The sequence below is a fragment of the Rana temporaria genome, chromosome 3 (assembly GCF_905171775.1).
Source record: "Rana temporaria chromosome 3, aRanTem1.1, whole genome shotgun sequence".
Lineage (NCBI taxonomy): Eukaryota > Metazoa > Chordata > Amphibia > Anura > Ranidae > Rana > Rana temporaria.
Window position 1 is genome coordinate 484,482,038 of NC_053491.1, and position 13,778 is coordinate 484,495,815.

Here is a 13,778-nt window from a genome sequence, read left to right on the forward strand (position 1 = left end):
AACCAACTTCTTTCCATCTGCTATGTCATGAACTAGGTGATGTTAAAACCCAACTCCAGAGCAAATTTAGTATTTTGTTTTGGATAGAGTAGGGTGTCAGGTGAAGTTTATTGCCGTCTGTGTCCCTGTTGGGGAGATTCCCCTCTCCAGATGTCTCTTGGCTGGGGCTCCTCTGACCCCTAGGTGAGACCTGCTGTCTTTTGGCTGGGGCTCCTCTGACCCCTAGGTGAGACCTGCTTTCTCCTGGCTCCTGACTGGGGCTCCTCTGACCCCTAGGTGAGACCTGCTGTCTCCTGGCTCCTGACTGGGGCTCCTCTGACCCCTAGGTGAGACCTGCTTTCTCCTGGCTCCTGACTGGGGCTCCTCTGACCCCTAGGTGAGACCTGCTGTCTCTTGGCTGGGGCTCCTCTGACCCCTAGCTGAGACCTGCTGTCTCCTGGCTTCTGACTGGGGCTCCTCTGACCCCTAGGTCAGACCTGCTGTCTCTTAGCTGGGGCTCCTCTGACCCCTAGGTGAGACCTGCTGTCTCTTGGCTGGGGCTCCTCTGACCCCTTGGTGAGACCTGCTTTCTCCTGGCTCCTGACTGGGGCTCCTCTGACCCCTAGGTCAGACCTGCTGTCTCCTGGCTCCTGACTGGGGCTCCTCTGACCCCTAGGTGAGACCTGCTGTCTCTTGGCTGGGGCTCCTCTGATCCCTAGGTGAGACCTGCTTTCTCCTGGCTCCTGACTAGGGAACCTCTGACCCCTAGGTTACACCTGCTGTCTCTTGGCTGGGGCTCCTCTGACACCTATGTGAGACCTGCTGTCTCCTGGCTGGGGCTCCTCTGAGGGGTGCTGGATAGGAGAGGTGCTGGATATAGGGGAACCGATTTCCTCCATTTTGCTCCTGCCAATTCTCTCCTATCCAGGTGTAAAGGGAAGCTGCACGGGCCCACTGTAGCATGGGACCGGGTCGCAATTGCGACCCCTGCAACCCCCGTAGTTACTCCCCAGACATGGTTCAATACCATCAACTAGCCACTTCCTGTTGTCTGCTTGTTTCCATCATCTGCCGTCATCAACCAACTTTTCTCCATCTGCTATGTCATGAACTTAATGTAATTAATATGAGCAGACATCTGTGAAGGTCCTCATTTATCCAGGTCATGGTAGATCTAATAGTAGTTAGTCACATTTCACTGCACTTGTTCTGTAATGATGAAGACATTTTTGTAGCTTACTGCAAGTCACTTCTTCCGTTCTAATGGGTGTCAGGAAAATACTCCAGTATTTATATCCACAACATGTGGTATTGGGGAGATTATACTCATGTGCTTTTCCAAAGAGGTGCGCCTGTCCAAACTATATTTTAAGGCATGGCAACCCACTTTTATAAAATAAACGGAAAGTTTACATAGACATCAGTTGCTCACGCAGGTGTTCTTTCACATCGATATGAACAGTGAAACAGAAATACCGAGACACCTGGCTCCCTTGTTGGCAGCACCACTGATCTTCTTACCAGTTGCTCTGTGTTCTCCAGTTCTACTGGTTGACCTGGCTCTCTTAGCCTTTAGTCGCAGTGCCCTGCAACACAGCCCACTCCTGGCCTCTGGATAGGGGTTCTCCTGACACCCCAATATGAGTATGAGCCCACCTGACTCCTGAAATGAGACCTGTTTCCTTATGCTAAGTAGGGCACCTCTGACCTCTGGGTGATACCTCCTGTCTGTTGTAGCTGTGCTGGGGCTCCTCTGACCCCTAGGTGAGACCTGCTGTCTCTTTGCTGGGGCTCCTCTGACCCCTAGGCGAGACCTGCTGTCTCTTTGCTGGGGCTCCTCTGACCCCTAGGTGAGACCTGCCGTTTCTTTGCTGGGGCTCCTCTGACCCCTAGGCGAGACCTGCTGTCTCTTTGCTGGGGCTCCTCTGACCCCTAGGTGAGACCTGCCGTTTCTTTGCTGGGGCTCCTCTGACCCCTAGGTGAGACCTGCTGTCTCTTTACTGGGGCTCCTCTGACCCCTAGGTGAGACCTGCCGTCTCTTTGCTGGGGCTCCTCTGACCCCTATGTGAGACCTGCCGTCTCTTTGCTGGGGCTCCTCTGACCCCTAGATGAGACCTGCCGTCTCTTTGCTGGGGCTCCTCTGACCCCTAGGTGAGACCTGCTGTCTCTTTACTGGGGCTCCTCTGACCCCTAGATGAGACCTGCCGTCTCTTTGCTGGGGCTTCTCTGACCCCTAGGTGAGACCTGCTGTCTCCTGGCTCCTGACCGGGGCTCCTCTGACCCCTAGGTAAGACCTGCTGTCTCTTTGCTGGGGCTCCTCTGACCCCTAGGTGAGACCTGCTGTCTCATGGCGGTGGCTCCTCTGACCCCTAGGTAAGACCTGCTGTCTCTTTGCTGGGGCTCCTCTGACCCCTAGGTGAGACCTGCTGTCTCATGGCTGGGGCTCCTCTGACCCCTAGGTGAGACCTGCTGTCTCCTGGCTTCTGACTGGGGCTCCTCTGACCCCTAGGTGAGACCTGCTGTCTCCTGGCTCCTGACCGGGGCTCCTCTGACCCCTAGGTAAGACCTGCTGTCTCTTTGCTGGGGCTCCTCTGACCCCTAGGTGAGACCTGCTGTCTCCTGGCTTCTGACTGGGGCTCCTCTGACCCCTAGGTGAGACCTGCTGTCTCCTGGCTTCTGACTGGGGCTCCTCTGACCCCTAGGTGAGACCTGCTGTCTCATAGCTGGGGCTCCTCTGACCCCTAGGTGAGACTTGCTGTCTCCTGGCTTCTGACTGAGGCTCCTCTGACCCCTAGGTGAGACCTGCTGTCTCTTGGCTCCTGACTGGGGCTCCTCTGACCTCTAGGTGAGACCTGTTGTCTTCTGGCTGGGCTCCTCTGACCTCTAGGTGAGACCTGTTGTCTTCTGGCTGGGCTCCTCTGACCCCTAGGTGAGACCTGCTGTCTTCTGGCTGGGCTCCTCTGACCCCTAGGTGAGACCTGCTGTCTTCTGGCTGGGGCTCCTATGATCCCTGGGTGAAACCTTCTCTCCCCCAAACTGGTATCTGTCTCCTAACTGGGAGCTCTGAGCTGTCCTCAGGCTTGAGTATACAACGACCCGGCACACCTGTGTACTCACACAGACTGCAGGTACCAGGTAAAATCCAGACACAGGATTGAAGGTTCCGTCCCACCCAATACGCTTTGAACCTTCCAGTTTTAGACCCTGATCCAGGACTACAGAATCAAAACCAAAAACAGCTTTCTGTGCTCAGAAACGATAGTCTGGAACTTCGCATTAACCCTTAACGCGATTCGTGTGTCATATTCTCCTCCATTTACACAGTGACAGGGTCTCGCTCCGTCACACCACGTTAGACACCCTAATCCAATCACCACATAAAGGCATGGAAGTGGTGGCTCCCCCTTGTTCTAGTGACATCATCCCGTCCTTGGTGTCAGGAAGACTTTATAGGTGTCAATCCTTCAATTCACACGATTGAAGGTGTGAATTGTTGTCAAAATGTCAAAGTAGAGATGTTAAAAAAGCATTATACTGTATGTGGAGGATAGATGATGTTGAAGGCCCTGTAGCTGGCCTCTTTGACGCCACTTGGGAACCAGTTGTCCTCTTTGCCCAAAATGTGCCCCTCACTGTCCTCAAAAAGCTGCCGAGTCGTGACCTGTAAAATTCCATCTCCTCTATCATCTCACTTACCTTCGTTCCATCTCACATCTCCTCTATCATCTCACTTACCTTCTTTCCATCTCACATCTCCTCTATCATCTCACTTACCTTCGTTCCATCTCACATCTCCTCTATCATCTCACTTACCTTCGTTCCATCTCACATCTCCTCTATCATCTCACTTACCTTCGTTCCATCTCACATCTCCTCTATCATCTCACTTACCTTCGTTCCATCTCACATCTCCTCTATCATCTCACTTACCTTCGTTCCATCTCACATCTCCTCTATCATCTCACTTACCTTCTTTCCATCTCACATCTCCTCTCATCTCACTTACCTTCGTTCCATCTCACATCTCCTCTCATCTCACTTACCTTCGTTCCATCTCACATCTCCTCTATCATCTCACTTACCTTCGTTCCATCTCACATCTCCTCTCATCTCACTTACCTTCGTTCCATCTCACATCTCCTCTCATCTCACTTACCTTCGTTCCATCTCACATCTCCTCTATCATCTCACTTACCTTCGTTCCATCTCACATCTCCTCTATCATCTCACTTACCTTCGTTCCATCTCACATCTCCTCTTTCATCTCACTTACCTTCGTTCCATCTCACATCTCCTCTATCATCTCACTTACCTTCTTTCCATCTCACATCTCCTCTATCATCTCACTTACCTTCGTTCCATCTCCTCTATCATCTCACTTACCTTCGTTCCATCTCACATCTCCTCTATCATCTCACTTACATTCGTTCCATCTCACATCTCCTCTATCATCTCACTTACCTTCGTTCCATCTCACATCTCCTCTATCATCTCACTTACCTTCGTTCCATCTCACATCTCCTCTATCATCTCACTTACCTTCGTTCCATCTCACATCTCCTTTCTCATCTCACTTACCTTCGTTCCATCTCACATCTCCTCTATCATCTCACTTACCTTCGTTCCATCTCACATCTCCTCTATCATCTCACTTACCTTCGTTCCATCTCACATCTCCTCTATCATCTCACTTACCTTCTTTCCATCTCACATCTCCTCTCATCTCACTTACCTTCGTTCTATCTCACATCTCCTCTCATCTCACTTACCTTCATTCCATCTCACATCTCCTCTATCATCTCACTTACCTTCGTTCCATCTCACATCTCCTCTATCATCTCACTTACCTTCTTTCCATCTCACATCTCCTCTATCATCTCACTTACCTTCGTTCCATCTCACATCTCCTCTATCATCTCACTTACATTCGTTCCATCTCACATCTCCTCTATCATCTCACTTACCTTCGTTCCATCTCACATCTCCTCTATCATCTCACTTACCTTCGTTCCATCTCACATCTCCTTTCTCATCTCACTTACCTTCGTTCCATCTCACATCTCCTCTATCATCTCACTTACCTTCGTTCCATCTCACATCTCCTCTATCATCTCACTTACCTTCGTTTCATCTCACATCTCCTCTATCATCTCACTTACCTTCGTTCTATCTCACATCTCCTCTATCATCTCACTTACCTTCGTTCCATCTGCCACCCTGTCCTTCAAAATCAACATAACACATCGCCAATAACTAGGGTTGTCCCGATACCAATACTAGTATCGGTATCGGGACCAATACCGAGCATTTGTGTGAGTACTCACACAAATGCTCCTGATGCCTGACCCGATAATTGGTCGGCGGCGAGCGGACTTTGGGCGGAGAGGGTGGGGGCGTCAGTAGGCGTATCAGGCCACCTCAGTGGGCGGAGCGGGCGAACGGATTCAGTGGGCAGTGAGGGCAGGGGCCGGCGTCAGTAGGTGGATCGGGCGGGCGGCCTCAGTGGGCGGAGTGGTCGCCTTCAGCTTGGGCATCCCGACCCCCATATTGGCACACCCTGCACTTGGCCACAGTAAGCCAGCAGCTGACATCTTGTTACACCCAGCCCATATATTTCGGGCTGGGTGTAACAAGATGTCTGCTAAACTTACTGATGCTGAGTGCAGGGTGTACCAAGATGGGCGCTGCAGCATAGCATTTCCTCATGTCATTTATTGCTGCATTTCAGTGCCTGCTCATAAGTGCCAGCCACCTATCAGTGCCAACCACCTGTCAGTGCCATCAGTGCCCATAAGTGCCGCCTATCAGTGCCATCTAACAGTGCAAGCCACCTATCAGTGCCCATAACTTCCGCCTATCAGTGCTAGCCACCTGTCAGTGCCATCAGTGCCCATAAGTGCCGCCTATCAGTGCCATCTAACAGTGCCAGCCACCTATCAGTGCCCATAACTTCTGCCTATCAGTGCCAGCCACCTGTCAGTGCCATCAGTGCCCATAACTGCCGCCTATCAGTGCCAGCCATCTGTCAGTGCCAGTGCCCATACAGTGCCTTGCGAAAGTATTCGGCCCCCTTGAACTTTTGCGACCTTTTGCCTCATTTCAGGCATCAAACATAAAGATATAGAACTGTAATTTTTTTTGAAGAATCAACAAGTGGGACACAATCATGAAGTGGAACGAAAAAAAAAAACAGAAAAATTGGGCGTGCAAAATTATTCAGCCCCCTTAAGTTAATACTTTGTAGCGCCACCTTTTGCTGCGATTACAGCTGTAAGTCGCTTGGGGTATGTCTCTATCAGTTTTGCACGTCGAGAGACTGAAATTTTTGCCCGTTCCCCCTTGTAAAACCGCTCGAGCTCAGTGAGGTTGGATGGAGAGCGTTTGTGAACAGCAGTTTTCAGTTCTTTCCACAGATTCTCGATTGGATTCAGGTCTGGACTTTGACTTGGCCATTCTAACACCTGGATATGTTTATTTGTGAACCATTCCATTGTAGATTTTGCTTTATGTTTTGGATCATTGTCTTGTTGGAAGACAAATCTCCGTCCCAGTCTCAGGTCTTTTGCAGACTCCATCAGGTTTTCTTCCAGAATGGTCCTGTATTTGGCTCCATCCATCTTCCCATTAATTTTAACCATCTTCCCTGTCCCTGCTGAAGAAAAGCAGGCCCAAACCATGATGCTGCCACCACCATGTTTCACAGTGGGGAGGGTGGGAGCTGCTTCTTCTTCCGGTGGCAAGGGACTGAGCCTCGGACCCTGGCCTCTCCTAGGAATAACTTCCCAAACCACCCCTACCCTGGCCAGTACACTCCCACTACTTTAACTTCTCTATTGCTGGTTTTCCCTGCTACCCCGTCATGTCAGCCCTGTGCCCAGCCTGCGTCCCACTCCGGGCTTCCCTTTTTTCTTTTTTGCCGTACCACCACCAGTTCTCACTCCGACCAATCCATATCTCTTTTGTGTATGAGCTCCTCATCCCATCTCCTTTTTCCTCTCCATAATGTTCTCCATGTTCTGACTCACCCTTTCTCTCATCCATATTTCTCATCATTTTCTTGGTCACCTCCGTTCTAACATGTATATCTCTTCTTCATTTCATTTCACACTCAGCTCCCTCCTATGTAATTTATTCTTTCCCTTCCTGGATTTCACTTCCCAGTCACGGAAACCCATTCTGCCGCATTTAATCTTCCCTTTTTACAAACCCTTCCATGCAGTCTCTATGGATTGTAGCCAGTCTTCCACCATGACACAACACGGGGAGATCAGGAAACAAGATACTTCAACCTACGTAAAAAGCCATTATAGAGTACGTTCTCGGGTTTAGGGCAAGCCCATCGATTATGTCCTCAGCTGGTCAAACTGGAAATGTTAGTCTGTCAATCTCTTCAGTTTTTTTTATAATCTGTCTTCCTAATTTATGATATTTACCAATCTAAAGCAGGCCATACACAGGCGTTTTTTTTGTGATCCGATGATGCCACCATTGATTTTCGAAAATTCAGCCGACCAAGCCTTCGGGCCAGATCCACAAAGATCTGCCTATCTTTAGGCAGGCGTAGCGTATCTCAGATACACTACGCCGCCGTAACTTACAGCGTAGTTTCCGTATCCAGAAAGAATTTGCGCCATAAGTTACGGCGGGGTAGTGTAAATGTGTTGGCGTAAGGGCGCGTAATTCAAATGACAAAGATGTGGGCGTGTTTTATGTTAATTCAACTTGACCCCACGTAAATGACGTTTTTTTTTAACGGCGAATGCGCCGTCCGTGGGGGTATCCCAGTGCGCATGCTCGAAATCACGTCGCAAATAGTCAATGCTTTTGACGTGAACGTAATTTACGCAAAGCCCTATTCGCAAACGTTTTACGCAAACAACGGAAATTTCGACGCTGTCCCGACGTCCATACTTAACATTGCGTACGCCTCATAGAGCCAGGGGTAACATTACGCCGAAAAAAGCCGTAAAAAAATGCGCCGGGCGTACGTACGTTCTGAGAATCGGCGTATATATAGCTAATTTGCATACTCTACGCGGAAATCAACGGAAGCGCCACCTAGCGGCCAGCGTAAATATGCACCTAACATCCGACGGCGTACTAAGACGTACGTCAGTCGGATCTAGCCCCCATTCAGTCGTATCTTGTTTTGTGGATACAAAACAAAGATACGCCGGAGCAACCTAGAAGTTACGCAGCGTATCAATAGATACGCTGACGTAACTTCTTTGTGGATCTGGCCCTTCATGTTTCTACAGAAAATAATTTTCATGGCCGGGAATATTCTTCTCTCTCTGGGAATTTTTTTTTCTTGCACATGCGCATTTTTTATTTCTATTACATTTCTCGCACAATTCTCCCATCATTGATTTAGAAAATCGTTTGTTTTTCCCAAAAATTTCCAACATGTCCAATTCCTCAAATTTGATTGCCGCACGAAAATCGGCTGTTGCTGCAAGCCCACTAACTGTGCGAAATCCGTAAGAAAATTCTTTGATACGATTTTCGAAAATAAAATTATTTCGAAAATTCTAACCGTGTATGGGCGGCTTTAGACTTGCTCCCTGAAACACAAATTAAAAAAAACCTTCACGACAAGGGATCGGCTTTGGAGTTATTTAATGTATGGAAGAACAGCAAGTTTCAGAGTCCAGAACTTTGGAGACACTGGGCCGGATTCAGAAAGAAGATACGACGGCGTATCTCCTGATACGCCATCGTATCTCTGAGTCCGGCCGTCGTATCTATGCGCCTGATTCATAGAATCAGGTTCCGCATAGATCTCCCTAAGATCCGACAGGTGTAAGTGACTTACACCGTCGGATCTTAGGCTGCAATCTCACGCTGGCCGCTAGGTGGCGCTTCCGTTTGTATACGCGAGGAATATGCAAATGAGAAGTTACGCCGATTCAGAAACGAACGCCCGCCCAACGCTTTTTTTTTTACGTCGTTTGCGTTCGGCTTTTTCCGGCGTATAGTTACCCCTGCTATATGCGGCGTATCCTATGTTAAGTATGGCCGTCGTTCCCGCGCCGAGTTTTGAATTTTTTACGTAATTTGCATAAGTCGTTCGCGAATACGGATGGACGTAATTTACGTTCACGTCGAAACCAATGACGTCCTAGCGACGTCATTTAGAGCAATGCACGCTGGGAAATTTTACGGACGGCGCATGCGCCGTTCGTTCGGCGCGGGGACGCGCCTGATTTAAATTTTACACGCCCCCTAGCTGCGGAATTTGAATTCCGCCGGGGGATTTACGATACGCCGCCGCAAGTTTACAGGCAAGTGCTTTCTGAATAAAGCACTTGCCTCAAAAACTTGCGGCGGCGTAACGTAAATCAGATAGGTTACGCGGATCTAAAGATCCGCTAACCTATCTGAATATAGCCCTTTATGGCCTCTGTTACATGCTACTATCCTGTATATTAAACCTTAACCACTTCAGCCCCGGAAGAATTTACCCCCTTCCTGACTAGAGCACTTTTTGCGATTCGGCACTGCGTCTCTTTAACTGACAATTGCGCGGTCCTGCGACGTGGCTCCCAAACAAAATTGACGTCCTTGTTTTTCCACAAATAGACCTTTCTTTTGGTGGTATTTGATCACCTCTGCGGTTTTTATTTTTTTGCGCTATAAACAAAAAATAGAGCAACAATTTTGAAAAAAATGCAATATTTTTTACTATAATAAATATCCCCCAAAAAATATATTAAAAGAACAATTTTTTTCCTCGGTTTAGGCCGATACGTATTCTTCTACATATTTTTGTAAAAGAAAAATAGAGATTTCTTTTGGTGGTATTTTATCACCTCTGGGGTTTTTATTTTTTGGTAAAAAAAATAAAAAAGACAGAATTAAAAATTAATAGGTAGATTCAGGTACAAGAGCCTACAGTTACGGCGGCGTAGCTTAGCGTGTTTAGGCTACGCCGCCGTAAGTTAGCTAGGCAAGTGATTCACAATGTACTTGCCAGCTAAGTTACGACGGCGTAGCCTAAAGCAGGCGGGCGTAAGGGCGCCTAATTCAAATGTGTTGGAGGGGGGCGTGTTTTATGTCAATGAGGCTTGACCTCACGTTTTTTACGTTTTTTTTTTACTGCGCATGCGCCGGGCACCTACATTTCCCAGTGTGCATTGCGGCTAAGTACGCCGCACGGGCCTATTGATTTCGACGTGGACGTAAACGACGTAAATCCCGATTCGCGGACGACTTAAGCAAACGACGTAAAAAATTTGAATCTCGCGACGGGAACGGCGGCCATACTTTAACATTGTTATTCCACTAGGGCCTAGCTCTAACTTTACGCGGCCTATCTCTTACGTAAACGGCGTAAAAGTACTGCGTTGGCCGGGTGTACGTTCGTGAATCGGCGTATCAACTCATTTACATATTCTACGCCGACCGCAATGGAAGCGCCACCTAGCGGCCATCCAAAATATTGCAATCTAAGATAGGACGGCGCAAGCCGTTCTATCTTAGATATGTTTAAGCGTATCTCTGTTTGAGCATACGCTTAAACATAAGTCGACGTAGATTCTGAGTTAGGTCGGCTTATCTACTGATAAGTCGGCCTAACTCTTTCTGAATCTACCTATAAAAGACAAAACCGTTTTATATTTTGTTATAAAATTTTGCAAACTGGTAATTTTTCTCCTTCGTTGATGTACGCTGATGATGCTGTACTGATGGGCACCGATAAGGGGGACGCTGGTGGACACTGATAGGCGGCACTGGTGGTCGCTGATGGACGACACTGAGAGGCGGCATTGGTGGGCACTGAGAGGTGACACTGAGAGGTGGAACTGATGGGTGGCACTGAAGGGCATTGATAGGTGGCACTGGTGGGCACTGAGAATAGGCACTAATAGGTGGCACTGATAGCTGGCAGTGATGGGCACTGATATGTGGCAGTGATGGGCATTTATGGGTGGCAATGATTGGCACTGGTAGGTGAGACTGATAGGCAGCACTGCTAGGTGGCACTGATGAGGCACTGATTGGCACCACTGGTGGGCATTGATAGGTGGCACTCATAGGCATTGATTGTTTTGCACTGGTGGTCCCTGTGGGCACTGGCAGGCAGTACCGGTGGGCACTGATGAGGCGGATGTGCCTCTTCCACTATGGACCAATGTCCCTTACACAAAAGCCAGTGATCGGCTTCTTTTTTCTCCTCACGCTGTCAGCCTTACCGAGCTTTGTTTACATCACGTGATCAGCTGTCATTGGCTGACAGCTGATCATGTGATGTAAACAAAGCTCGGTAAAGCTGACAGCGTGAGGAGAAAAAAAAGGCGATTACCGGCTTTTGTGTAAGGGACATCGGTCCCCAATGGAAGAGGCACATCATTGGCTGACAGCTGATCACGTGGTAAGGGGCCGTGATCTGTGATCACCGGAGTCTCAGTGATTCAGTGATCACATCGCGCGCCGCGTGCTCCCTGCAGGGGGGCCGGGCGGGGCGCGTGCAAAGGGGAGGACGTCTATCGACGGCCTCCCGGAAATTCAGGTCCGCGCTGTGGCCGTCGTTCGGCTATAGCGCGGACGCCTAGTGGTTAATAGAGGAAGCGATGGTCCCGGTCTTGCTAATTTTAACCACTAAATTTCGGGATGGTTGGACTACAGTAAACCTGAAACACTCAGTAATTTTCGAAGCACCCAACATTTTAATATTTGTGTTTTAAATAAATGGCTGAACAGGTAACCCGGCTCTGTCCCCGCTCCTTCTCTCCTCTCCCTACCCACCTACCATCATTTTTTTTTCTCCTTCGTCGCCTACAACGCGGTCTCCCTTCCTAGTTCCCTCCTGTTCACGCTCGCTCTAGCCCCCTCAATCTCTCTCACATTCACTAATTATAAGTTTGTTACTATAATTGTTGGATTTCGAACTATAAACAGAAGGAACAGTTTAATTAAATAAATGATCCCGCTCATTATAATCGGGGGAAGCGGGCTGGAGAGGAGGAGGAGGAGGATTGGGCAGCTAGGTAGCGAGGTGCCGAAAGAGAGACTCCTATTTATTGCCTTCTTAAAATAGACGTTGCCTGCTTAATTTCCTGTTTTCTATTTTTTCACCCTTTTTCGCTTTTCTTTGTCTTTGTCTCCCTCTCAGGATTTCAATGTCTGTCTCGTGGAGGCCCTGCCGTAGCTCAGCACCCTATGTACGGGTCCGCGATGGAACGTAATAGAATGGCGTCTCCTGCACGTCCTCTGTCTGTCGGTCTCGTAGCCGCCTTTTCTCCGATGTTCCTCACGCCCTCTTCTTTCGTCTTGGCCTAAGTCTTCTCCTGCCTCCTATGACTTGGTACCAACACCACTCTCCAAAAATGTACCCCCTATGTTTAACTTTGCCTCAAAAATACACCACGCTCTCGCTGTAGAGGATTATTGCCCATTTGTTACCCAATTTTTTATTTTATTTTATTTTTTCTTTCAAATTTTATTACTTTTTTTTTTTTTTATAATACTCCAACAACAACCACCCCCCATCAATTCAAAATGAATGTTTTTGCATAAAATATTTTTTGTTTCACCAATACTTTATTTTTTAAACCTTTTTTGGGAAGTTTCGGCCTCCGGGAAGTTTCAAGAGGTTCTCAGGAGACCAATTTATTTTTTTCCCCCTCTCATGGCGCCGGATCTTCGAGCCCCCTTCATGCTCTGGCTTCTGGCCGCTTGCCCTGTGTCGGGGCAAAAGGGAGATGAGAAATATCCTGTGGTCAACACAAACTATGGGAAATTGCGTGGCGTGAAGAAAGACTTGAACAATGAGATCCTGGGCCCCGTCGTGCAGTACCTGGGGGTGCCTTACGCCACCCCGCCCATTGGAGAGCGCAGGTTTCAGCCGCCCGAGGCGCCGGCATCTTGGACGGAAGTACGGAACGCCACCACCTTTGCCCCTGTTTGCCCACAAAACTTGCACGGAATGTTACCTGGAATTATGCTGCCTTTATGGTTCACCGAGAACATGGACGTGGTGGCCGGATACGTACAAAACCAGAGCGAGGATTGCCTGTACCTCAACATCTACGTCCCCTTGGAAGATGGTGAGACTACTTGTTTTTGTGATGTGCGCACTGCTTGTGAACCTGTTGCAATGGGTTGTAGAAGGACTGAGTATCTACACACATATAGTAAGCTCTCATGCATATTCCACAGATAAGGTACCATACTAAAACTACCATTGCATTGGCACCAATAAAGACGACTCCTTGCAGTCAGATAATGATCACATTGCACAGTGTTGTAATAATCACATATAACCAGTGGAACCTCGGAATACGAGCATAATCAGTTCCAGGAGAATGCTCGTAATCCAAAGCACTCGCATATCAAAGCGAGTTTCCCCATTGAATGCAATGGGAAACGAAAATAATTTGTTCTGCATTGACTTCAATGGCATACAATACCGCATGCGACCAGAGGCGGGGGTGCCGGAAACGGCCTGGAAAGGCCAAAGGACACCTCGGCTGACCCCGGCAAACCTCCTGAAGTTTGCTGAGGTCAGCCGTGCTGTCCTCGGGCCTTTCTATGCATTACCGGCTCGGCTCCGGTGCCCCCCCCCCTCCACCTCAGGCCAAACGCGGTACTGCACACCGCTTTGGCCTGAATCCTGCTCGTGTTGCGAGACAACACTCGGAAAGGATTTTTTTTAAATATTGCGAAACGCTCGTTAACCGCGTTACTCGCAACCCGAGGTTCCACTGTATAATTATAATACTCGACATAGGCTGGTAATGATCATGAAACGCTTAACAATAATACTGGCTGCTTAGCAAAATTGAGTATTAATAGGC

At 48.6% G+C, this 13,778-nt stretch overlaps 1 protein-coding gene across 1 annotated transcript in view; it reads left to right on the forward strand.

The window, feature by feature from the left end:
• The window catches only part of NLGN2 (neuroligin 2), a 316,620-nt gene that overhangs the window by 68,715 nt on the left and 234,127 nt on the right, over nt 1-13,778 (forward strand). Inside the window, exon 2 of the mRNA XM_040347068.1 lies at nt 12,095-13,028. Within this exon, the coding sequence (XP_040203002.1) occupies nt 12,485-13,028 (544 nt within the window). The 5' untranslated portion in view covers nt 12,095-12,484. The remainder of the gene's footprint in view (nt 1-12,094; nt 13,029-13,778) is intronic.